Consider the following 25541-nt stretch of genomic DNA (forward strand, 5'->3'; position numbering starts at 1 on the left):
AGGTTGAATGCCAGAATACATTTCTAAACTGTATTGATGAAAACTTTTTATATGGAATTTATTTTTTTCTTTTTTTATCAAATTGTACATTATTGTTAATATATTTCTACAAGGTTTTCTTGTCCCTTCTCAAAACTGTGCAAAGACGACTTATTACAACTATAGATTCCAAGATGGAGTATTGTAATCATAAGATACCAAACGTTGTTTTGGGTATATCCCCCAAAGCATCCTAGCTTTGCAGTTGGGGGGTTATCTTTTTCTCCCATTTCAAAGATTCATAAACTTTATTACCTATGATTTTCTAAACTATAGCGACACTATTTAATGAATTCTCGTGTTCGTGGTTATTTATGTATATCCCATTATCTTATAAATACACAATTATAAATGATCTTTGTTTTTTCACACCTTATAAGGTTACTACTTTGCACATATTTTAAATGTTTGCTCTTATTAGAGCCGTTTAAAATTCTGGTTGTTTTTAACTCGCATGATTTTTATTGTATAATTGTTGAAATGTAACATTGTATTTGCTTTTATGGTTTGTAACCAACTTACCGAATAAAGCTGATTTATTATTACTAAGAGAAGTGTGTTCAGGGGTCAAATGCCTCAGTCTGTCCTTTTTAATTTTTTCAGCTTTTTCTGCGATGGTATCGTCGATGGAGACGTGACCAACACCATCAAAACCATAGTAGTCATCAATGGAGGTGACGTTGAAGATGTTGTCATCGAGGTCGACAACTTTGACTGAAGTGACATCGTCGATAAAGGCTCTATATTCGATGACAATACTGACGGCACCTTTGGTGTCGATGGTTGAATTCGATGGCCCGTCAATGAGGATGACATGGAATCCGGTGTGAAGAAGCGCCGACGACAGTGCAGATTTTCTCGTTGACGCCTGAATTGGCAACAATTCTTTCAATAGAGGATTGTCAGGGGCAAGGAGCTGAAGAGTGCGTCTTAAAGGAATATCTCACCTAGGGAGGTAGTGTAGGCGGTTCAGACCTGTTTTTTTTTTTTAGATCTACTTGACTCACCATGTCGCTCTTTTATCTCCTTTCGCTCTCTGTGAGGAGATTTATAAAGGCTGTGCCAGTAAGACCACCTAGAGGTCCTTTTTGAGGTCGCTCAAGGGACCAGCGAGAGTGAGGAGATTCCTCCCTTTTATGAGATCATTTGCGGTTTAAATCTTTTTATTATTTTATCAAAGACAAAATACAACAGCAACTACCTACATCCAAAGAGCGGTGGAGAATAACAGTTACTTCAAAGAAAGGCGAGGAGTAAGGAGAAAGGGATAGGAGTCAGATCATCGAGTAGAAAGGAGAAAAAGAAGAGAGAGAAGGCCCGACAGCCCTCGATGGAAATCCCAGCCTGTAACTGCTTTATTATTACGTTACCCCACATATCCCAACCCATTGAGTCACCCCTCTTCCTATATTGTCTGAGTTAGGCAAAGTACGTGCAGGTAGACTGGGCATGTCAGTTTGGTGAATTCGCCCGCCAAAAACCAGATGGTCGCCCCCATGTTTTATCAAAGCAAGTTAATGTTCCCATAACTCCAGCTATCAATTTTTTCATACACCCGAGCTCCCACATTTTATAGAGCCAATCCAAATGGATCGAAATTACCACAGTGCCCCATCTGGATAATAGGGTCTGTTTGGCTGCTCCCAGGGCCAGAGTGACAGCTCTCCCACAGTAGGATTGCAAAGGGAAGGTCAAAGCATTAGGTAAGCCCAGCAACATGTAGCTTGGTATCTCCGTTTCGTAAATAGTGTCAATGTCTGACAAAACAGTGGACCAAAACTGTTGAATCTTAGGGCAGATCCACAGTAGGTGTGTTAGAGTATCTCCCTGACTGAAATGTCTCCAACATGATGTGTCTCCTCCCGCCCTCCATTGTGCAATTCTCACCGGAGTATAGTACCAATAAAGAGCAATTTTAAGAAACATTTCCTTCCCTGCGGTACTACATGAGGACGCCCCTGCTCTGTGTATGATATCCTGCCATTCCTTAGTGGAGAACTCGCGCTGCCATTCATTCTCCCATCTGTGCTGCGCCGATGATTTAGCCTGATGTAGGGGTGCGATGTAAAAGGCGTATATATCTGAGAGTAGTTGCTTATCGGAATGACAGGTGACAAACCACTTTTCAAATTTTGTCAATGGATGACTGGCGTGTGGACGTATGTAGAGTTGGGATACCCAGTGTCTGAGGGCCATTGGGCATTCAGGGGGCAGTCCGTTCCCAGAGCAACGCACTTTATAATCAATCGCTCCCTTTTCATCAAAGAGATCCCTGAGTCTCTTATAGTTGGCTTCTTGCCATTTAAGGTAACTGTCTCCGGTCGCTGTCGGAGGGAACTCCGATGGCCAATGAAGGGGGCCAAGGGGGATGTCGATGTAGAGAGGTGTCTTTCTGCCTGCACTTTGTCCCACACCTCCACTGCCGCCCTAGTTATGGGTGAAATATATGCTCTGGGAGGTCGAAACTTCTTTGCGAGCCATGGCACCTTCCACACGTGTATTCCAGCGACCGAAAGGTCAATGAAGAGCCAGTGTTTCTCGGATTCTCTTCTATACCATTCTATCATGTAGCATAGCTGGGCCACCTGGTAGTATCTTTCTAGGTGAGGGACACCCAGTCCCCTATCGGTTTAAGATCCGTTTGGCAACGTGCCAGAACCATGCGGGCTTTCTTCCCACCCCATATGAAGTCATTTATGAGATGCTGCAATTTGGATATCACAGAGGGGAGAGCAGGGGTGGGGCGGGTTAGTGGAGGTTGAAAGGGAAACGCTTGCATGACGTATAAGATTCGGGGGGGGGGGGGAGAGTAATTTTGATAGCAGCCAGTCTACAGAGCCATGACAGTGTGTGTAATTTCCATTTCATGAGTTCCAATCTCACCGTGGCAAGAAGGGTAGCATAATTTTCTTGGGCTGTATGTTCAGGAGTGGGGAAGATCCGGAGTCCAAAGTATGTGACTCCATCAGGGGCCCACTCGAAAGGGAACACCTCTGCCAGTCGCAGCCTGTCTGTTCTGGGGATATTCAGACTTACAGCTTACGTTTTATGCAGGTTGACCACAAAGCCTGACACCCCAGCAAAGGTTGTCATTTCCTGCATGAGGAGGGGTAGGGATGTAAATGGTTGTGCCAAAATTAATAACACGTCATCCGTGTAGAGTGATATTTTATGTTTCCCATCTCCCATGCGTATCTCCATAATACCAGCGCATTGGCGGATGTGCCCCGCGAATGGTTCCATGTAGAGTGCAAACAATATTGGTGATGGGGCCATCGCTGACTGCTTCTCCATGATATTCTAGAGGGAGTGGAGGAGATCCCGTTCACTCTGACTCTAGCTTCGGGACGGGCGTAATTGCAGGCAACTCGTCATCGGAACCTCTCCCCAATTCCGAATCTAGCCAAGACCATCAGTAGGTAGGGTCAATGTACCCGGTCAAAAACTTTTTCAGCATCCACTGACAGGAGTAAGACCGGCACTAGGGCCCTTTGCGATTTATCTAGGAGATGACAGAGTCTCTTAGTTCCGTCACTGCAGTTCCTCTCAGGGATAAACCCTGACTGGTCCGGGTCAATGAGGCCTTGCATGTAAGTCGCCAGGCGTGCGGCCAATACACTGGTAAATATTTTCAAGTCTATGTTTAGCAGAGAGATAGGTCTGTAAGAAGCGCAACTCCTTGGATCTTCGCCCAGTTTTGGGATTACTACAATGGAGGCCATTTGCATAGATGACGCAAGACACTCTGTATCACTAATTGAGTTATAGAGGAGAGTGGGGAGCAGGACGAGCGTTGGTGCAAATAATTTATAAAATTCGGCAGTAACGCCGTCCTCTCCAGGGGCTTTGCCCGTAGGGAGGTTCCAGATAGGTCGGTTCACCTCCTCAGAGCTAATATTTGAATCCATTTTAGTTGCGTCTACTTCCGGGAGTGAAGTTACTGGGGCCTCCCAAACATAGTTCATGGCTGACCCCTCGTCTAGTGTCTGCGCTGTGTAAAGTTCAGAGTAGAAACAGTCAAATTCACCCGCTATCAATTTATCGGCCCGCTGTTTCCTGCCCTACAAGTCTTCAATATCCTCAACCTGACACTGGTCCGCTTGGGCTCGCAATTTGCCTGCTAGTAATCTTCCTGCTGTGTTACACCCTTCATAGTATTTCTGCTTAGTACGCAGAAAGGCTAGTTCTGCCATATCCACGTCCAATGCCTTTAATTGTTTCCGCGCCATCGTAAGCTGGCAACGTCCCTGAACTGAGCCAGAGGGTTGGTGAGCCCCCTCCAGTTCTTTAATCGTACCTTCTAGTTTCTCCCTCTTAGCCTTCCTTTCTTCATACAACTTAGCTGCTATGGCCAAGAACTGCCGTCGGGGGGACCGCCTTTAATGTATCTAATAGTAGCGGAATTGGTGTAGAGTCATCGTCGTTCAGCTGTAGGAAATCTTGAATGGATTTCCGGATCTGTGCCACATTAGTTTCGTATGTGAGTAGTCTGTGATTCAATCGCCAACCCCTTTGGGGTGCCCTGTCCCTTGGCAGTTCCAGTGTGAGTGTAAGAGGGGAGTGATCTGACAGAGCCGCCGCTCCTATGTCAGCAGCTATAGCTGCCGGAGTCATGCGAGGAGACGTCAGAAAGAGGTCCAGGCGGGCTTAGGTCTGGTGTACTGCTGAAAAGTTGTATTCCCTAGTAGAGGGGTTGTGTACGCGCCATATGTCTACCAGACCCACATCCGCCAAGCAGTCCCGCATGGCCTCCTACAGCGCCTATGTCCTACCCGCCCAGGCTGCCGATCTGTCCATCAGGGGGTCGTGTACTATATTGTAGTCCCCGCCTATTAATAAATCCTCATCCAGGGAAGACAAGACCTCGCCGAGGGCCTTCCTAATAAAGGTTTCCTGAGAGTCATTAAGAGCGTTAAGCATGTTTAAAATCTTTTTCAAGGATTGTCTTGCTGATGTAATTGACTTTGGCTAAATCACTTTGGTCTGGTCATTAAGGGCTATGTTATAGAATTGGCTGCTTTACAATGCCTGGATTCATGATGCACATCTGATTTGAGAACTGGGAGAGCACCGCTGTAGGAAGCTGGATCTGTATATACTATACCAAAGTAAGGTATAGTGTGCACAAAGTCCAGTGGACCCCCAGACCAGAGGCTTAGAGGTTTAAGTAGATAAAACTAAAAGCTCTATTTGTGGTAGTGTGATCAAGCAGTTAGACTTATCAGAGGGCTGTGTTAAACATTTATTGTACACACTCAGGCAAGAAATGATTACACACACTCAAAGACTGAATCTGAGACCAACTGTTTTGCATAAAAAGTTATTACTTTGCTATTTTTCTTTTTTGGAACCAAGAGGAACTCAGTTGCATGTAAGTAACGGTTTCAAGAATGGCAATACTTTTCCAATGCAGTAGGTATTGTCTTGTAAAGGCCTAGAAGTACTTCCCAGGAGTATTAGAAATACTTTGGCAATGTAAATCAAACAGTAGCAAACTTAGCAAATTTAAGAGATAGACATCTAGTGCAATAGGAAGAAATTCAGTGCAATCCTATGGAAGGAAAACAGGTATATGAAGTTACAGTTAAGTACTCGACTTGCATATCCAGTTTTCGGGAGTTTGGACCAACACTAGGCAAGGGTCAGATCAAGGTAGGTACTGCACCACCATCGGCACTGGGGCGGCCGACTGCAGTGGTCACTGGGCCCAATGTTAGTCAATGGAGACTGGGGGTACCCACAAGGTTTGCAGGCAAGTGCCCGCGGTGTCTAATAGGACCAGGGAAGTGCCCCTCTGCCCAAAGGGGCACCCAAAAGATGTAGTCACCCTAGGGGAAAGCAGCCTTTGGCTACTGCCCCACGACCTCAGTAACATACTTAAATTTAGAATTTAGGCGCTCCCCAGAACCTTATTCCTCAGATTTAACTACCTACGAAGAAGTACCGAACAGCCATGCAGCAGTGGAGAAGATGACGACACTGACTTGGCTCCAGCCCTACCGGCCTGTCTCCTACTCCAGCGACCCAGCTCCAAGAAACTAGCGTGGCCTGCAGCCAGCAACCTCCAAGAAACCCGAGGGGCCTGCGCTGTCTTCAACAAAGACTCTTGTCTCTCTTGGACACCGGATTTGTCCAGCCAAGAAACCAACACAAGGACTCCGGACCCAGGCGGATCCGCGAAACTTGCACCACTCTGCACCCAATGCCCAAAGCCTGAGTTCAGGTGGCCCACTGACCCAATGAAGACTACCCGGCGATCCTGACCTGGGATCCAGCACTGGACGACCTCTCCTAGCCTTCCCCTCGATGCCTGCAGCCTCAAGGTGAAGGGTCACCCAACCGCGACTGGATCTGGTGAGAAACTCAGACGGCAAAACACACCACTGCACCTGAAGCCACCCGGCTTTGGTGTGCCCAACCTACGGTGTCCCGGCATCCCCCACTATCCTATTTACCTCTTTAGTCGTTGGATTCCTGCAGCCTACTTTCGGAACCAAGCCTGCAGCTGTTTTCCCCCAACGAGGATCTCCATTGGTTTCAACAGGGCCCCCGATGCCTTCTTTGCACTCTGCACCCAGCCGCCCCAGGGCCGCTGGTGGTGCAGTCTCTGTGCTCTTTGGTGGCCTCTCTGGTGCTGATCTTAACCCCCAGGGCCTGTGTCCCTGAACCGCAGGCACTTACCTATAACCGGTGCCTCTTGGAGGTGCCCAACATTGGGCCCAATGACCTCCGCACCCGGCCGCTCCAGCCCACATTGTGGAAATAAAGCTACAGTATTGGGAATGAACACATGCACTGGAAAACTGCTTAGCAGGGACCCAGTGCACATTCAGTCAAAATGCATCGGATATCAGGCAAAAAGTGAGGCGTAACCATGCCAAAAAAGAGCACTTTCCTACAACCGCTAATACCTATTAACACACAGATGGGGCAATTTCTAAATACCCGCGCCCTGTCGGTGAGACTTGACCAGCTGATGTTTCACGGAGACTGTTTTGGGATATGTGACATTCTTGCATTTGATGTTATTATAGTGTTTTGTGTTCTTTGCTTTCCTCTCTTTGCTTAGCAAATCAAAATAAACATTACAAAGGATTTCTGAGAGACTAGTGATTCTTGGATGCTCTTCAGTCTTTGGCGTTTTTTGTTCCAGGGTTTTACAAATATCGGGACGTGTTAGGTATTTGTTTTTGCTGCTCTCTAAGTGTGGTGATACTAAGTTCTTGAACTCTGGTTTAAAGATAACCTACTGGGGTGTTTACTGTTCTTATTAATGTATATTCTTTGTAGCACATCGAACGTTGGGGATGATGGACATGAGAGGTGCACTAGGCGAAATAATTGGTGCCTTGGGACGTGGATTACATTGGTGGTTTTGACTTTCCTTCATACGTCTTAATCAATAGCAGAGTAAAAGGATAGAAAGATTGATATTTAATATGTCTGTACTTTTAATGAACATCACGGAACAGACATTTACAGTCTCAGTGTGACGTTGCTATTTACTCAATAGGTGACTAATTCAATTTTTATAGATCCTGGTAGGAACTTGTTTATCATGGGTGCAATTCCGACATTTTAATTTAATACGCCAGCAGCTCACATGCATATTTGGGATACTCTTTTTTTGTGCACCCTTTATATACGTGATTCAGGTGTGTGTATTACTTTCCTTTTTTCTTCTCTTTCTTTCTTCTCCCTTTTCTTCCCTTGGGCTCAATTTTTCAGGCCTGTTCTATTATCTCGTTCACTTTTGTTACTGAATCTCCCTCATGCAGTTCAAATGTGGGATGGGAGACCAAAGGAGAAATCTAATAAGTACAGTTACGTTATTTTTAGTTGGGATTAAAGTTTTTTTTATTATACTCTATTTGTTATGTTATTGCAGTGTGTTTTCCCATTGTTCTTTCAGTATAGGTTTTAATGTGAAAAAATGGTAGTGTGGTCTTCTTATTTCTGTTTATAGTCTCTAGGCTATTTACTTATTCATATGAACGTTTGGTCTGGGGTGTGGCAATTTTTTATGTCATGTATATTTTAAAGGTACTATGTAGGTTTTAGATAAATTATTTATCTGTAAATTCTTGGCATGTTTGCAGCCCTAAGGAAGCGTATGGTTAGGCGAAACACATTGGCTGCTTTTGTTTGTCTGAAGAAAAGAATAAATAAGAAAAAAAAAAAATCAAGCAAAAACCAACTCTTCTTGTTTCTCTCCTCAGATCTCAGCAAAAGGTTTTGGCTGTTACTATTTTGAAACTTTGGTTGACTCACATTTTTATGTTATAATATGTCTAATGTGTGACCAATTGGTAGATGGTCACTGGAGGTGGGCAACTATCATTTTGGGTTAAATTTGTGATTACTTAAGGTAGTGCAGTGATAAGGTTCCCTAGCTGCCAATATTTGTTCAGACCACAGGCCTTGAAAGGAAAATGCTACTTACCCAGTATGCATCTGTTCTTGGCATGCAGAGCTGTAGATTCACATGCTTTACATAAGTCTGCCATCTAGTGTTGGGTTCGGATGTTTGCCCTTTGTTTTTCTTCGAAGAAGTCTTTTCTAGTCTTGAGGTAGGTGACTCCTCCTTTCGGTGATAGTGTGCATGGGCATCGACTTCATTGTTAGATTGTTTTCCCGCAGAGGGTGAGAATGGAGTTAGTAAGAGTAGAATAGAGATGTCCACGTGTATGTATCTAAGTATGATATTACTGAAACAGATATAGGTACTCGGGGAGGCGGGTGGGCGCATGTGAATCTTCAGCTCTACATGGCAAGAACAGATGCATACTGGGTAAGAAGCATTTTCAGTTTGAGGCATGTGAGCTGTAGATCACATGCTTTGCATAGACTATACAGCAGTAATCTCCCAAAGCGGTGGCTAACCTGTAGCTTTTGTAGTCGTTTGAGAGAGTGTATGAAGAACCACCTGGCCTACCTTAGCTTGTTGGTTAGCTAATACATCTACACAATAGTGTTTTGTGAATGTGTGAGGTGTAGACCATGTTGCAGCTTTACAGTGTCAACTATGGGAATGTTTCCTAAGAAAACCATAGAAGCCTCCAGTTTGCGAGTGGAATGCGCTCTAAGGGGAACTGGTAAAGTCCTCTTTGCTTTTGCAGAGCATGTTTGAATACATTTGACTATCCACCGTGCAATACCTGATTTGTGAGGTGGAGCAAAAGCAACAAAGATTTGTTTAGTTTTATGAAAAGGTTTTGTCCTGTCTATGTGACAGAGTAATGCTCTTTTAACTTCCAAGGTGTGTAGAGCACGTTCTGCCAAGGTATCTGGTTGAGGAAAGAACACCGATATTTCAAGAGACTGGTTGATGTGGAAAGCAGAAACAACTTTAGGTAGAAATTTAGGGTTAGTGAGAAGAACCACTTTGTTTTGGTGTATTTGTATAAATGGTTCTTCTATGGTTATTGCCGGAAGCTTACCCACTCTCCACAGTGATGTGCTACCAATGAGAAAAGCAACTTTCCGAGTGAGAAATTGCAGTTCGCATTTATGCAATGGCTTGAAGGGTGGACCCATTAGTCTGGTAAGGACAATATTAAGATTCCGGACTGGGGCAAGGGGAAGTCTGGGAGGAATAACTCTTTCAAGTTCTTCTATGAAAGCTTTAATAACAGGCACTCTGAAAAGAGACAAATGTTGTTTATTTTGAAGATAGGCGGCTATTGCAGCAAGATGTAAGCGTATAGATGAGTACGCTAAATTTGAGAGCTGTAAATGTAGTAAATAGCAAATTATATTTTGAATGGAAGCATCAAGTGGGTTGATATGGTTGTTATTACAATAAATAACAAACCACTTCCATTTTGATGAGTAGAAAGCTCTTGTAGTAGGTCTTCTGGCCTCTTTAATGATATTCATACAGTCTGGTGGAAGATTCAGAGAACCAAACTCTGTGACTTCAGGTGCCAGATCACTAGGTTGAGATGTGTGGGATCTGGGTGACAGGGACATCTTTATGTAGCACAGGTTTTGCAAGTCCGTGTAAGTTCTGTGTGTAGAGGCATTAGAAATTATGTAGGTTTTAGCATTCCATCAAAATCTTCCCAACCAAATGCACACAGATCTTTCTCTACATATGCATGATCCAAAACATTTACACATCTTCTGATCAAGTAGAATGCTCTTTTAATGTGTCCACAGACCGAATCTGACATTGGTAGAAGGTCACATAGCGGGACTGTTATCTTGAACTCACTGTACCAAAACATTTCTGATTTTTTTTCACATCCTTTGACAATCTCTACAAACTTGGTTTTCAGGTTTTCTGATTTTAAACTGGGTGTATTGAACATTGCCTGGTTTGCATTCTGTCTTTAGAATGAAGTACGCCCTGTGCCATGCTCACTTCTGAGATTTGAAAAACTATATGTTCATTCTTGTCCCAGAAACAATTCAAACACAATGATTCTATAGCCTCAGAATTGATGAGCATACCTTGTAACAAACATAATGAGTTCCACTCAATGTTGACTAGAAAGTTTTGCTTCCAAAGATTTCAGCCTCAATAAGTGCATCATCTATGCCCCATCCACTGAGATAACTTCCTGCACACCGCAACGCAACTTGGAAAACACCCATCATTGGATAAAGAATATCAAATTCTACTGGATCGCTCATGAAAATTTCAGCTACAATACGGAAAACACCTTCATCGCAGAAAATTGGCAGGATAGGCTTGTCTTCAAGCTGAGCACGCAAATTTTAGAAATTGTTTAGAGCTGTGTATACTGTTACATAGTTTGTGACTGGAAGTGGTAATACTGGTAAAAACCCAACCTTCTTCAGTGGGACGGTACCTAGGAAATCAAAGCATGAATTCCAACCCACGGAGGAACTGGCTTTTCTTCTTCCTTCAGTCCGCACCGAATAAGCGATATGATAAACTCTATTAAATCACCTTTGTGGACCGCAGCATAAGGTAGAAGATCATCCATGAACTCAGCACTTTGAAACATTCTGATAGACTGGGATGTGTTAATCTTGTAGTGATTTTGCACACGTTGGCAAGGCAGTTGAGTAATACGTTTGCAGCTTTGTTTGTTTAGTCTAAAATGATAATTGCCAATGTAACAGGAAAAAATCACAGTTTCATTGAATTATATCGGAGATACGATCCGGCTGGTTCAGGATGCTGAACGTGCAAATTTGCACCTTTTTGTGGCCGGCCGCCCCTGCATGGCCCTGGACAAATGCCAGCAGTCTGTTGACGATGGGGGCCTGGGAAAAGCCGATATCCGGATTCACTATTATGCCTCTGAATTAGAGGTGGTCAATGACTGGTTGACAGGTGGATGGGTTAACCCAAAATATTGAGCTGAGGTCTCTCACTCGGGCCTTGATAATGATGGCGCTCTTCAATGCTGACTGGTTCTCCCGATGTTTCCCAAAGGTGACAGTGGTGGTGTTTAAAATCAGACACTCTGTGTTATGCTTCCCTGAGGGGGACAAGAAACTGACGCCTCATACCTCACTGTGGATGGGCTGCACCACTTTCCGGCTTGAGAAAAAAGTTGGTATTACAACTCTTGAGGTCATATGGCATGATGCACACATACATTCCTTCCAGGAATTCCAAACACAGTTCTCCCTCTCATGCACACAATTTTGCAAAAATTTACAATTGCGCCTTGTACTGGCGAGCCACATATGTGGCAGAAATTAAGTTGCCGCAGTACAGACCCCTCGAGGCGCACCTCATTACAGAGTGATTGTGGAAGGGAGTGATCTCTAAAATATACAGCTCATTAGTGGTTCACGTACCGGAGGGGTTTGAGACCCTGAAAGGGAGTGGGACGACTAGGTGTGACCCCTTGATGAGGCGATCTGGCTGGACATTCAGATGGCACGCTGGGAGCTAGTCATTTCTTCTAGGTTGAGGCTAATCCATCTGAAATACCTGCATTGCTCGTATTATACTCCCCGGTGCTTATGGCAGGCAAGCAAAATCCCACATTCTTCCGCTGCCCACATGCAGATATTTTTCATATTTGCCATATGTGGTATTGCCTGCCTATGTCCAGATTTTGGCAGAGAAATGTAGAGACCCTTTTACATGTGCTGGACGGGCTAATAGACTTGATCCCCCAGGTTGGGTTTCTCGATATACTGGGGGATCTTGGCGGGCTTTGTCATGACCGGACACTAATGGAGTGGCCACAATGGTTGCCAAGAGAGACACTGTGTGAAGTGTTAGTTCACCTGAGCACCCACCCTAGAGGAATAGAGACAGGGAGTGGACTGGTGTGCTAAAATTTAAAAGTCTATCTATCAGGCACACAGATGCCTTCAGAAACATTCAGAAATATTGGAAAAGTAGTGGGTGTTTCGTAGATTAGATGAGGACTGACTGTATGGAATGTTTTAATATGGATGACTTTGGAAGAGTCCGCTGATGAGTTATTACTCTTACACCTATTTTTTGAAAATTAATAAAACTTGGTTTATCAAAAAAAGATGCATGTTGGGACAGCACAAGAGGCTAAAGAATTGGCACTGAACAACAGTGGTGGCGATATGAAGGACATGACCACGCCATATGGCCCAGTGGGGCCCAAAGGCACACTGGAGGGTTTTGCTTACTTGGAATAGATGCGGAACATGGCATTTAAGGAATGTCACAGGATCCAAGCATTGAGCAAGGAAGTCGGTGTATGGCTGCCTAAGGCTGCTCAGACCAAACTGGTTATACCACGGGCTCCAGGGGGGGGCACAGTAGGAGAGTATGCTGATGACCCCGGTTCAGAAGGCTCCAAAGACACCAACTCAGGCTCTAAGGATTAAGATCCTGTAGGAGTTGTTGGTGTCTGGGCAACTTACATCTTGAGGAGTGCTTTTTAGGTTTCCATCGTCTGCTCAAAGAGGGTAACGTTTTTACCTTCAGCAGATGTGGGGATGATGCCAGCCAAGCTTATCATCATGGGTTTTGATACCATCTCTTTAATGGCCTTGGAAGACATACTGAGGCAGGACTCGCATGACTTGGAATCAAGGTCTGACCCCAAATACCAAAGGCAAACATAATGAGGGTTGTTGGGGAACATCTGTCCTTCGAAGTCCGTAAGGGCTTAAAGCCCAAACATGTCAGGGGAGACATCACAGCATTGCATTTTACGTATTCTGAGTAAAATTTAGAGCGCTGAAGCCTAAAAGCGCAACTTGAGCGAGCTTCGGGTCTGCATCGATGCCGCAGAAAAAAGAGAACTAATATATTTGCGTATGGGGAGGGAACGATATGGATTCAGTGACATCACCAGGAATCACGTCTGACACCACTGCAGAGCCACTTCTGGGGTCAAAGAGCTTTGTGGTTTCGGGATCCAGTCTGACACCTGAGATTATTCAAAAGGGGAGGAATCTGCAGGTAGAAGTATTCAACAGAAAGGGTGGTTTTTCATGTCAGAAATGTGATGCTCCGTATCACTTTTGGGCCCTTACCTGTCACAGGCCGTGCACACTAGAGGGGTACCATTTTCAATGACAAAAGTGTGGGAACATAGAATAAAGAGGCGGTCGAGCAAACAAATGACAGGGAGAGAGAGCAGTGTCAGAGCTGATCAAAGGGTCTGGCTCGGATCTTAGAGCCCGTGCCGAGTCCTGAAACATATGGGATGTCATTCATACAACAAACATCGTGTAAAGTATGATAAGGTCTCTACAAAATTCAAAAAGTGTCCCACTGAATTACCATTACTGTTTGTGTGTGTAGCTTGAATGACATACTGCTGAACTATGTATCAAAATCACGCGCTAGGTTGCATGCGCCTTATTCAAATTTGTAATATGCTGGAGTCTTACTATTGCCAAAATATTTCACACAACCCAACACCCTGCAGCTTTAAAATAAAACAAGAGAATAAAAATGGGTAGCCATAACTTTGGCATGCAACTTGATCTAAAGCAAAGCATGCACTGCTTCCTTACCCGAGCTGCCTGTTTGAAGGTGGAGCCTGAGTGATGACGGATGTGGGAGATGGTAGGGTTGGATGTAGTGGATCATACCCTAAGTGTAGTGGCAGTGACCCTGGACGCACGATGGTTGGGGTTGGAGTGGAACTCAGAACTGGCTTTGCATGCTGTCCCTGTAGAGAATTAAAAAGAATGAAAATGTAAATTTAAACAGCAACGGACATATTTGAACAAGCAAACAGGATCAGAGGACAGTTGGCCACTTGGAATATCCTTGCTGAAAATTTGGAAATCTAAATCATAATTGAGCTTGAATGTAACTACCAGTTTGACTGTGCGTCAGACAAGGAACGTTTTATTTACTTACAGTCTACGTTTTGCATCATGGATATTCTCTTTGAATTCATAAACAGCAAAACTATACTTAAGAGGATGTAACCTATGAAGCACCCATAATCCAAACCTAGAAAGGCCCATCATTTGAGAATATCGCTTATAAATCTTTTGTTGAGCAATCTCAAGCCACAGTCACCTAATAAAACCCCGAAGTCTCTTTCTATCAAAGGATGTACACCTCCATCTTATGAGTGGGGCTTCATGCATTATTAATAGTTTGGAAGTCATTACCAATTTTTTCCCTCCAGGATATGCCTTTCCAAAACATCATCTCAACTCTTTCAGGCCTTGTTCTCCACTCTCTCGAACCTTCCTCTTTCAGTTAAAATAATTCAAAAGGTAAAACCTCCTTGTTTGTAATGTACCTTTCACACACTGATTGTTACTACAGTTAACTTCCACTTCCTCTCTAAATAAACACTACAATATTAAACCTCTCCACTGTCTTTCTCTTTGACTGTCAGAATTTCATACATCACATAAACTGCCCACGACAAGTTTACTCTAGGACATAAGTATTGAAGACCACATAATATTTCAAGAGGTGAGCAGATTTACATCTCACCAATCTCCTTGCTTGAGGAGCAGTACTGGACACAAACAATGCACAAATATCAAGCAAATCTGGCAATCCCGCAAAGCCTCAAATGCTTTGGAGTTATGCCCAAACTCAACTAAAGTGATCCTTTTCATACACACAGCAGCGCCATTCTGCAACAAACCACTATCAGTAGAGGTTCACTGATAGCTAAACATACCTTTTCCTCAAATTCTGGTGACCTCGGGCTGGATATGGGGCTGTCTGGAGGTGAAGAATCCACATCAACTGGATCTTCCTCTTTTATTTTAATGTCTGGTGTTGAAGGTAAAGACATATCCAGGGGGCCCGTGCTCTGCAATGGCAAGCAGGTCTAAGTTTAGTGATCAGCAGCTCATTAATTCCGCACCTTTCATTCTCTCCTTACTGATTTCTTCTGGCAAGAACCAGTTTTAGGGTAACCCCTTCACTGAGACATGAAGCAATCAAATCAAAACAGAGGTAGAAAAGCTCTAGTTCCACTCAAGACGGAAAATTCAGAGGTGAGGAAGCAGAAGCCCTATGCCCAAACAATAGAAATGTAGTGTAACTCCTTTGTTTCTACACATTACAAATAGTGCAGGGCTTTAACCATAGAGGCATTCTGTCTTGGATCTTACTGGACTAGAAAGCTTTAACAATCAAGTGTCCAACCCTGCTAAATAACTCCTGCACACAAATGTTTAAGGGGCCATTTTATTCACTAGTGCTTTGAGATTATTTATCTTTAAAAGAATCTTTTTGGTAATCAAAACGTGAACCGGTTTGCTCACAAATTACAGTTCTGCTACCTTATTCCTGTCCATTCTTGAGATCACAATCCCCAATTCTGGTTTTAGTGCTTTTCTCGAACTAGGCTATCACATTCACATAGTTCCCAAGTTAACACACTAGGTAAAATAAATATAGCCATGCTTTAATTTTTGCCCCATTAGACCACAGCATGTTTCCGACAGTTTCCTGCAATAGCTGTATAATGCTTGGTTTCCCGCAAAAGCTGTTTAATGCTTGGTTTCTGTGCACATTAGGCACTGCCAATTTCTAGTTATTAAAGTATTTTCAAAACACCTTGAAACATCTTCGCTATGCTTTCTGTAATGCTGGTGTAGGATCTCTACATTTCCCTGTATGGTTTCCGATTGCTTTATTTGCATCTTGCTCAATGTCTAGTATTTAAATGTGTGAAATTCTCTCTGTGCCATTCCAAAAACACATATAGATTTATTCCTGCGGGTTTCATCTGAGAAATGTTTTCCTTGTGCAATTATTTTATCATGTTTTGCGCAAGTGTCACTAAGGTGAACTTCATGAACTTTCCTCTGTCAATTATTGTGTGAATGGTCTGGCTAATAAGTGTAATATGGACCAGTGAATAGACTCAAGGAACGGTTTTCTAGAAATGCTTACTTTCTGTTCCAGTAGTCAATAGTATTGTGAAAAGTTACAAGATCCAGGATGGGATTGTTCCTCTAACACATTTCTGCTCCTCAGGCGCTAGTCTATTATGTCTCTATAGCAATTTGATCCCACAACAGTACAATGACAGTCCAGTGCTGTTGTGTTTAAACAATTTGTTCCTGTGCGATATACATACATATATATATATATATACATATATACACACATATATACACATACACACACATACATATACACATACACACACATACATATACACATACACACACATACATACATATACACATAAACACACATAAACACCAGGTGCGCAACGCCCATTGGGCACAAAGGGCTTCAGCCGCAACCCAATAGCTAACCCCCCCCCCCCCCCCCCCATCGTGTGTCAGCCCGGTTGAGACAGCTTCCCGGGCATACACACAGCCGCACCAGAGTACTTCACAGGTCTATAAAAAGACCATTTACTTGTTAACCAATCTGTGTTGTTTTTCACCCCTTCTTAGAGCCGCTGCATCTCCACACTGCATATTGCTGGAAGTCAGTCCCCCCCCCCGACATTTTCATTAGGCCCCTCCCCCGAAATTTGACTCTAGTTGCGCCTCTGACACACACATACACACACACATATATATATACACACACACACATATATATATATATTGGTTTCCAGTCGAATCTGAATGCCTTCCACACATCCTGAGGGTTCCTGTCCTGCACAGTAGGCAGAAAGCTAAGACTTATGTGTATCCTCAGTGACTTGGAAGTTCCAATTCAACTTCCATTATTTGTCTTACACAACTAACACGAGGCCCAAGTTCCCTGCTTACACAAAAAGGATTTGTACTAGGACTGTGCGAAATTCGTGCTATTTGCTATCACTCAAGTATGCAAAGTTTCAGCAAAATTACGGAAAATGCATATCTAGCATTTTGTGCATTAATTTAGTAAGAAATGCTTCCTCGTGACAATTTTTGAGGAAGGGTGCATTCGCCAGAAAAATACTGCATAAAAACAAAGGAACTGTGAAGAGCCACCGTGTTTTGTTGTTCTTGTGCTTTCGCAGTTCGTTTTTACAGTGAATGGAGCATTTCGCTGTAAATTACTCACTGCAAATTGTGCGTAATTACACAAAGTAGAGGAATAGCGAAATTTCAGAAAATGTGTACAAGCAGGAGGCGAAATACCCCAAATAGCACAAATTTACGCATACAATTCATATTTCACCCAAGCCTAATTTAAACCAGGGGAACAAAATCTCTGGACCCTGTCTTTAAGGGAAATATTTCAAAGGCCAGCAATAGCACAAGCAACCTACATTTACCCGAAGTAGGATCTCTGCAGTAGTAGCACAATTCACTTCATGAAACAGCTAGATTATCCGCTGAATGCTGTGATTTAAAGAAACAGCTGGCATGGTAGGCCAGTAAGCTAAAACTCTCACCACTGATATATGGTGTGACCTGCAGGTAAGAAGGCTGAATCCTGAAAAGACCAACTTAGACACCCCCATCCTTCCAATGACAGTACACAGAGCAATATTACCATTTACAGTTCTTATAGACAGCAAAATGTAGGCATCAAGTGCCATGTACAAACAAGTTATTACTGATACTCCTACTCTTCCTACAAATACTACTGGCATTAGCCTTCTAAGAGAGGCAGTGCAACAACATTTATAAAGAAGCCGTCTGTTTTCAGTGTGACCGGCTCGTAAGTAGAACACTGTAGTGAGGTCTCTAGGTATACAAGCCTCTAGGAGTCTAGGTGGTGTTTTTAGTGTAGATCGAGTATCTTTTAACTGAACTAATCAGGGAAGACAAATGTCATACGAGGGATGAGAGAACAAACCAAACCCTCAGATTCTCTCAACAGAAAAATTCAGCAGTAACATAAGAACTGCAAACAACTCAGATCGGTTGTCTATGTCAGGCATTACCATTTGCATGATATCAAGAAAGACCAAGTTTCAAAATGTTCAGGGTGGAAAGAGATACATTGACGGAATTTCCTTCTACCCACTCTCCGATCAATTCTATGCTTACCAGTCATCAAAGCCTATAAATCCAACTTTATATCTAACGCTGTTTGACAGTCTTTAACCAAACCACGATAATAAGAAGATGCCTTTTGCAATCAATCTCACAATTACTGCTAAGTCCCATTTATTTACACACTTCTAATTATCAGCTGCACAAGTTGGATGTCCATAGCAAGATCTATGAAGTTGTTGCAGAGATGATCAGTGGTGAATTAAAGACGGCCAACATTTATAAGAACAGGATGTGATGAAGGCGTTGTGTACATGTGGGACTATAGATGATGTTCTCAATGAGATTAGTTTTGTTGCAGTGAACAAACAAGTTTGTCTGAACACTATGAGGTGTTTTATTAGGTATATGCAAGAAACTGGGTACACAGTGCAATTTCCCTTATACGGCATCTCTCTCTACCCCAACCCCATCTGCCTGCCTCTTACTTTCAGCACTCAGCAAGCAGTCGGGTGTGCAAGTGCCGCCCGTTCTGTTAGATGAGTTAGTTGATCATGTGTATAGGAAAGATGTGTACACATTGTATCTGCAGGTGCAAATGTTGGTGCTGCCAGGGTAGTCGCGTGCCTACCCTTCTTGTATGGGTATGTCTGTATACGTGTACATATTAATTTTTAGCCATTAAGTATGTAAATATGATTATAGGACAGGTACCTGTAAAAGTTTAACAATATTTTTAGATCTAAAAAATCTATGTAGTTTAATGCCCAACATACATGTGTATGTCTGACAATGTAAGGAAAATGTTACTTACCCTGTAAGCATCTGTTCATAGCTATAGAGCTGCAGATTCACATGCGCTGCTGAATTCTGCCATCTAGTGTTGGGCTCCGACATTTGAAAGTCGTTTTTATTCGGATAAAGTTTTTTTCAGTCACAATATGCTCTGTGACTCCTATCTTGGTTGATAATGCACTTGGGCACCAGCTCCATGTTCAACTGTTTTTCGAACATCGGGTGAGCGCAGTGTGAAGTGTTGAGTAGAGAAACTATGCTGTGCATGTGCATTGGAAGCGGTACTTATTGAGTTCTGTATTTCGAGGACTACAGGCTACAAACTGATGCTTACCGGGTAAAATGTTCCATATATAACAAGTGCTGCTGTAGATTTGCATGCTCTGCATAGATTGTAAAACAGTATCTGCCTGCCCCCAATAAGCAGTGGCTAGCGTGTGGATGATGCAGATGTCTGAAATACAGCAATGCGGACTGTTTGGCCAACCAATGCCTGTTGTCTGGCTACAATGTCTGCACAATAACGTAATGGGGTAACAGGAAGAGGTCTTTTAGCTTTATGATAGTAAGTTTGGATGCACTTAACTATCCACCTGGTGAGGACGGATTTGGATAAAGGTTTGCCCGTGTGAGATTTGGCAATGGCTATAATCAATTGGTCAGCTTTGTGAAAGGGGTTGGTCCTGAAAAATAGTACATTAGGGCCAATTTGACATCTCTAGAGTGTAGAGGGCTCTCTATTGCTACTGAGTCTGGCTGAGAGAAAAACACTGCAAGCTCTATGCTTTGATTTAGGTGAAAGAGGGAAACCACTTTTCTAAAGGAACTTTGGGTTCGTTTTGAGGAATACCACTCTATACTTAGGAATCTGAATGAAGAGTTCTTGAAGTGTGAGGGCTTGCAGCTCACTAATACGCCAATGACAGGGAGAGTGAGTGGGTACGGCCCTGTTTCTGTAGGTAGGACATGGCTGTCATGTCTGTTTTGATTAGTACTACCTTGCCCTGGTTGAGAGAGAAAAAAACTTTGAGGGTGACCTGTCTTGGCAAAGAACTCTAGGTAACTAATATGGTGCCCTGGTGATAAGTGGCCTACGTGCCTGTATGGTCATTTGGTCAGAATGCTCCCCCAGCCAGCTTGAGAGGCGCCCATGATGATGGGGTATTTTAGAAGGAGTTTGAGGAAGAATCTGTCCTGAAACAGATCGATGCTGTTCCACAAATGCAGAGAGCGATTTGTGTGGACACTTACCAACACCAGATCTTCCCATTGATTCTACGATTGTGGCCATTGAGCCGGGAGGCACTGAGGTAGCAGGCACGTGAGGTACGAATGCAATACAGGAAGCCATCATGCCCAGCAAGTGCATAAAAGTTCTAATGATTTGGCTGAAAAAGAGGTACGAGCTGCTGGAAGGCTAGCACCCTCTGTGGGGTTGTAAAGGCTTTTTGCGCCGTCCCTAGAAACAGCTGGAAATGAAGAGGTTGAAGGTGGGATTTGATAGCCTTTACTGTGAACTTGAGGCTGTGTAGGAGTGAGATGGTAGCCTGAGTGCCTGGTAGGCAGTGTAATTTGCCTGCGTTCTTGATCAGCCAGTCATTGAGGTAGGGGAAAACTTGAATACCTCCTCCTCAGGTGGGCTGCTGCTACTACTGCTAGACACTTTGCAAAAACCTGTGAAGCAGTGGGGAAGCCAAAGAGGAGTCTCTTGAACTGGTAGTGATGACCACTTACCTTGAAGCGGAGAAAGCACTGGTGGGTGGGATGGATGGGTATGTAAAAGTAGCTGTCCTTGAGGTCTAGTGCTGCCATGTAGTAGCTTTATTGCAGCAAAAGGCCCACATCCTCGAGCGTGACTATATGGAGGGGTTCAGAGAGGATGTAGCCATTTAGGGGCCGGAGGAGAGTCTGATGGAGCTGTCGTTCCTTGAAATTAAGTAAAGAGAGTAGGCCACTTTGCCTTGCAGATGAGGGGGCACTAGCCCTATATTCCCTTTTTGGAGGAGCACTTGTATTTCTTCCTGCAAAAGGATGAGATAGTCGCTGCTGAGGTGGGAGTGGGGTAAGATTTTGGATTGGGGGTTAGAAGATCTAGGCAATAGCTGTGGCAAACCACCACTAACACCCACTTGTCTGATTTGATTTCTGCCAGTGAGGGAGGAAATCCTGTAGTCTCCCTCTGAAAGGAGTTATGTAGCCGGTGGTGGGTTGGGTGGGGTAGGGAAGAGGAGAAAATGGTGGGAGGTGAAGGCCCCTTTGCCAGAATCGCCTTTGCCCAGATCCCAGTTGTTGTTGCCCCTTGTAGGCACTCCTGATGTACTCCTAAACCACCTGCAGGTAGTGCTGATGCTTTTGGAATGAGTGGGCATGGTTTGGTGAAGCAGCTTTGGAACCTGTCCTGTATTGTTGCCTGCAAAAGGAGCCCTAAAGTTGATGGAATGAGAAGGGAACCCATGGTTTTAGCTGTGCTAGTGTGCTTGATTTTCTCAAACATCTGATAACATACAGTCCGAACAGATGTTCTCCTTCAAAGGGCAGGTTGAACAAATGCTGCTGGACCTCTGGCTTAAAGCATGAAATTCGGAGTCAGGAATGGCGTCTAATGAGGACACAGCTGTTGACCCCACTAGATATGGTGCCAGCCGTGTCAAGGGTGCAGTGAATGGTGGTATTGGCAATAGTTTTCTCCTCCATAAGTATTTACCCCCCTCTCTTTTAGAGAATCTACGGGATATGAATGACTAACTCTTGCATTTTGCCCCACTGAGCCGTGTTGTAGTGAGAAAGGCGGCTGACAGAACTGGCCAGACTCCAGTGAGTAGTGGCCTCTCTGCTACCCCTTTATCAGCCACTTCTAGCCTCCTTATTGGGTGATGAAGCATTGGCTGTGGTCTGTGTGGAATCCCACTTGCATGCGCTATTGATGACCAGGGAGTCTGGTGGGATATGACCTCGGATGTAGGCCAGGTCATTGGGAGAAGGTTTGTACTTTTTCTCTACCCATGCCATTAACACCCTGGCCTTGATGGGTTCCTTGAAGGTGTTGGGGGCTGATTTGTGCATATCCTTCAACACTGGAAGAAACTGGACATTCTCTTGTACTATGAGAGTGCTTCCACAAGGAAATACTCTTCCTCGTTGAGCACATGCATATCTACTTTTTAGAAAGATGCCACCATTTGAATCACCTCATAGAATGATATGGAGTCGTTGGGGGGATGCCATAACAGGATAGTGATCCAAACCTGGATGCCTTTGGTGATCAACATCGTAGTCGTCCTATGGGTCATCTGTGGCACTGGGTTCTCCTATGGGTCATCTGCGGGCACTGGGCCGAATGGTGCCTTGTAAGGATTGGCAGGGTGGAAGGGAATGCCTTCCTCATGAGATGTGGGGAGACATCTTTGGTGAATGTGCAGGCAATGGAGGTGGTGAATTAGCTGCCGGTGGTGAAGGAGGAGGGAGGGTGCAAAGTAGGGGAGAGGGCTGAAGCTCCTGTCTTTGCATTACTAGGTTTAAGTGCTGAGGGGGATCCAAAGCTAGCTACGCTTCAAAAGTTAGCTATCTCTTTCAAGGCAAAGTCTCTGTAGGTGTTGGAGGGAGCTTTGTTGAGATTTTCTATATTTGAGGATGGATGAAATCTCGTTTTTGCCTTGCATCCAAGTCCTCCTACAGTCTAGGATAGGTTGTTTTGAGTCTACGGAGCCCACCGTTGAAGGAAACCTCGGTGTCTGAACAAATATTGGCAGCAAGGGAACCTATTTACCGCACCACAACGTGTCATATTTTCCAGAAATTCATTTGATAATTGTCCACCTCTAATGGCTAGCCACCAACATTAGCCATTCATAATTCAATTGATACAGACAAGTAGTAGAGAGGCAACTTCAAACTCAGTGTCCATGGTGGTTTCAGCAAAGGCAGTGGTTTTAGAGTTAATAGACCTGAAGGTGGAGTTTCACCTTGGTGCCGGTATGACAGGCAGCTTTGAAGGGGCTCCAGGTTTCTGGATGATCTTACGGCTTATTAGCCTGCCGTGTCAAAGCTCTAAGTTGGGAGCGACATCGGCTCTGAAGACTGTGGTTGGTGCTGACTGGAGCTCAAAGGCAGCAGAGGCTGTGAAGTGGTCAGAGGGCTTAATGCCCGACCCCCTGGATGACGGTGCAATGCCGCTGCCTGATGCTTTCTAGGATACTTGGTGTATCAGTATCAACCATACTTGCAGACGTATTTGTTCAAGGCCTGAACGTCATTGAGTTGAGAACCCCCCTTAGTTCTTCCTCCGTTTGGTTGGAGTCAGAGAAAAAAGTGCTGATGTGGCAGGATTCCAGAAGGGTCAGCATCCTCACCTTCCTCAACACTGTGCAAGGCATGTTCGCCAAATTTGTCGGGAGTGTCATCAGAGGCCTGTCACTGCATCTTCTGATTGGCCCAATTTCTGCCCTGTCCATACTGGAGGGATTCTTCGAGAAGGTGGTGAGACAGGCCTGGCATGCAGTGTTGTGGTAAGGGGAAAGAAAGGTAGAGGCTGCAAACTTCGTAAGAGGACAGCACTGAAAAGGCATTCATTCCCTCACCGTGAGTGCACGGTTTGTGGGGAAATCATTGAAGATGAAGGGAGTGCACTACGAAGAATTCAGAAAGTCCAAAAGGTCATAAGTGATGCCAAGTCAGTCTCCAGAGATTGTCGTCAAGGGGAATACTGGAAACAAAGAGTTTTTCCTGAGAATCTGAATCACATCGTACCTTCTGGGGCTGACAGTACAGATTCAAGCCTGATGGCAAAAAAACCCAATCTAAGTGGTGTCGGTGCCTATGCACATTGCCAAGTAACGGTGGAGTCACAGTGCATCTTGTGAGTTGAAAGACTTTCTTCAAAGAAAAACAACTTGCAAACATCCAAGTCCAACACTAGATGGCAGGAGTATGCAGATTATGTGTACCTGCAGCAACACATGCTACACACATACATGTACATATGGGTGTGAGGGTGCATAGATATACATGGTATGCCTTGTACAGAAATCTTACTAAGTGTAACGTAGGAATATCTGTATATATTTAATTGTGAGGATGTATCGGAATATATATATCTCAACAAAGGCCCTTGAGCTACGAGAGGGAGTGAAGGCTCACCTTTTAATTCATTCATCTTTTATTGAATAAAACCGCCCTAAGTGGGCGTGGCTCACAATATATGCCCAACAGCACGATGGTATTTGTAGTCCCAAAAAGGGGAGTATAATTATTTCCCTTAAGTAGGCTCAGTCCCTCAGTGTCTTTATCCAGCTAATTAACATCCTTTAGTAGGAGGGAAGCCAGGAATGCGGGATAGAAATTCAATTCGGAACAGAGTGCTTCACAGAGAGGACCCGTTCCCCTCCAAAGCCTTTCCGTCTTCCATCTGCCAGCAGGCAACTATAACTACAACTATAACTCACGCGACCGCAATCCTCTGCTGATTACGTCAGATATTACATCACTGTATTTAGACACTTATTTACCCATGTCTTCTTCCATTAATTTTTAGCTAAACACATGTCATCAGTGATGTAATATCTGAAGTCATCAGCAGAGGATTGCGGTCGCGTGAGTTATAGTTGCCTGCACTAACTATAACGGGGGAATTTCATTGGTTTTTCACGAGTGAAATGTCCTACTAACTATAACATGTGTGAAACCTATGGTTTTTTAAGTGAATTTGCAAGGTTTTTTAAATGCTAATTCCTAACGATAACGTGTGTGAAACCTATGGGTTTTTCAGTGAATTTGTACGGTTTTTTTAAGCTAAGTTATGTATTTTTTTAAAAAAATGTTGCCGTGCGCGCACGGTACGCGTAGTCGCGGAATCGTTACGCGAAGTGCGCGGAATCTTTCCGTTTGCGCCGTGCGCGTACGCTACGCGCATGCCGCGATTTTTCGAAAAAAAATTACAATTAATTTTTGCCCTTGGGGGTCCTTCTGGGACCCCCTGACAAAGGCTAGGGGGTCAGGAACGGTCCACCCTGCCCCCTTTTCACGTTCTCCACCTTTGTTTTTCACCCCCTCAGACTGCGAGAGACAAAATGGCGGATGACACTTCCTGGTTTCGACCGATTCGAATGTTTACTAAGATCTAACAACCAATCAGAATCGCGCTCGTGCACGGCGGTGTGCGCGTACGGTAAGCTTACGGTACGTGCTCGGAGCGCGCCTATAGATATATATATTGATTTAAATGCTATTTTCTCAGGAAATACTGAACAGATTTACACAAGACCTTCAAAAGGCACATCCCTGACCTGAGGGATACCTCTCTGCCAAATTTCAAGTAATTCTGTTCAGCCGTTCGGGCTGTAGCTCGGACTAAAGGTCCTATGGAAAAATGCATGGGGAAAACGCGTTTTGGGACCCCCCCTTTT

At 44.1% G+C, this 25541-nt stretch overlaps 1 protein-coding gene across 4 annotated transcripts in view; it reads right to left on the reverse strand.

The window, feature by feature from the left end:
* Positions 1-25541, reverse strand: part of LOC146856524 (cyclic AMP-dependent transcription factor ATF-7-like) — a 662777-nt gene that overhangs the window by 186261 nt on the left and 450975 nt on the right. For 3 of the 4 annotated variants that reach the window (XM_085654699.1, XM_085654700.1, XM_085654698.1), the window contains exons 5-6: positions 15120-15254; positions 13981-14138 (exon numbers count right to left, since the gene is read on the reverse strand). In XM_085654699.1, the coding sequence (XP_085510825.1) occupies positions 13981-14138; positions 15120-15254 (293 nt within the window). The remainder of the gene's footprint in view (positions 1-13980; positions 14139-15119; positions 15255-25541) is intronic. The other variant, XM_085654701.1, reaches the window with a different exon arrangement.

Source organism: Triturus cristatus, chromosome 4_1, assembly GCF_964204655.1.
Source record: "Triturus cristatus chromosome 4_1, aTriCri1.1, whole genome shotgun sequence".
Lineage (NCBI taxonomy): Eukaryota > Metazoa > Chordata > Amphibia > Caudata > Salamandridae > Triturus > Triturus cristatus.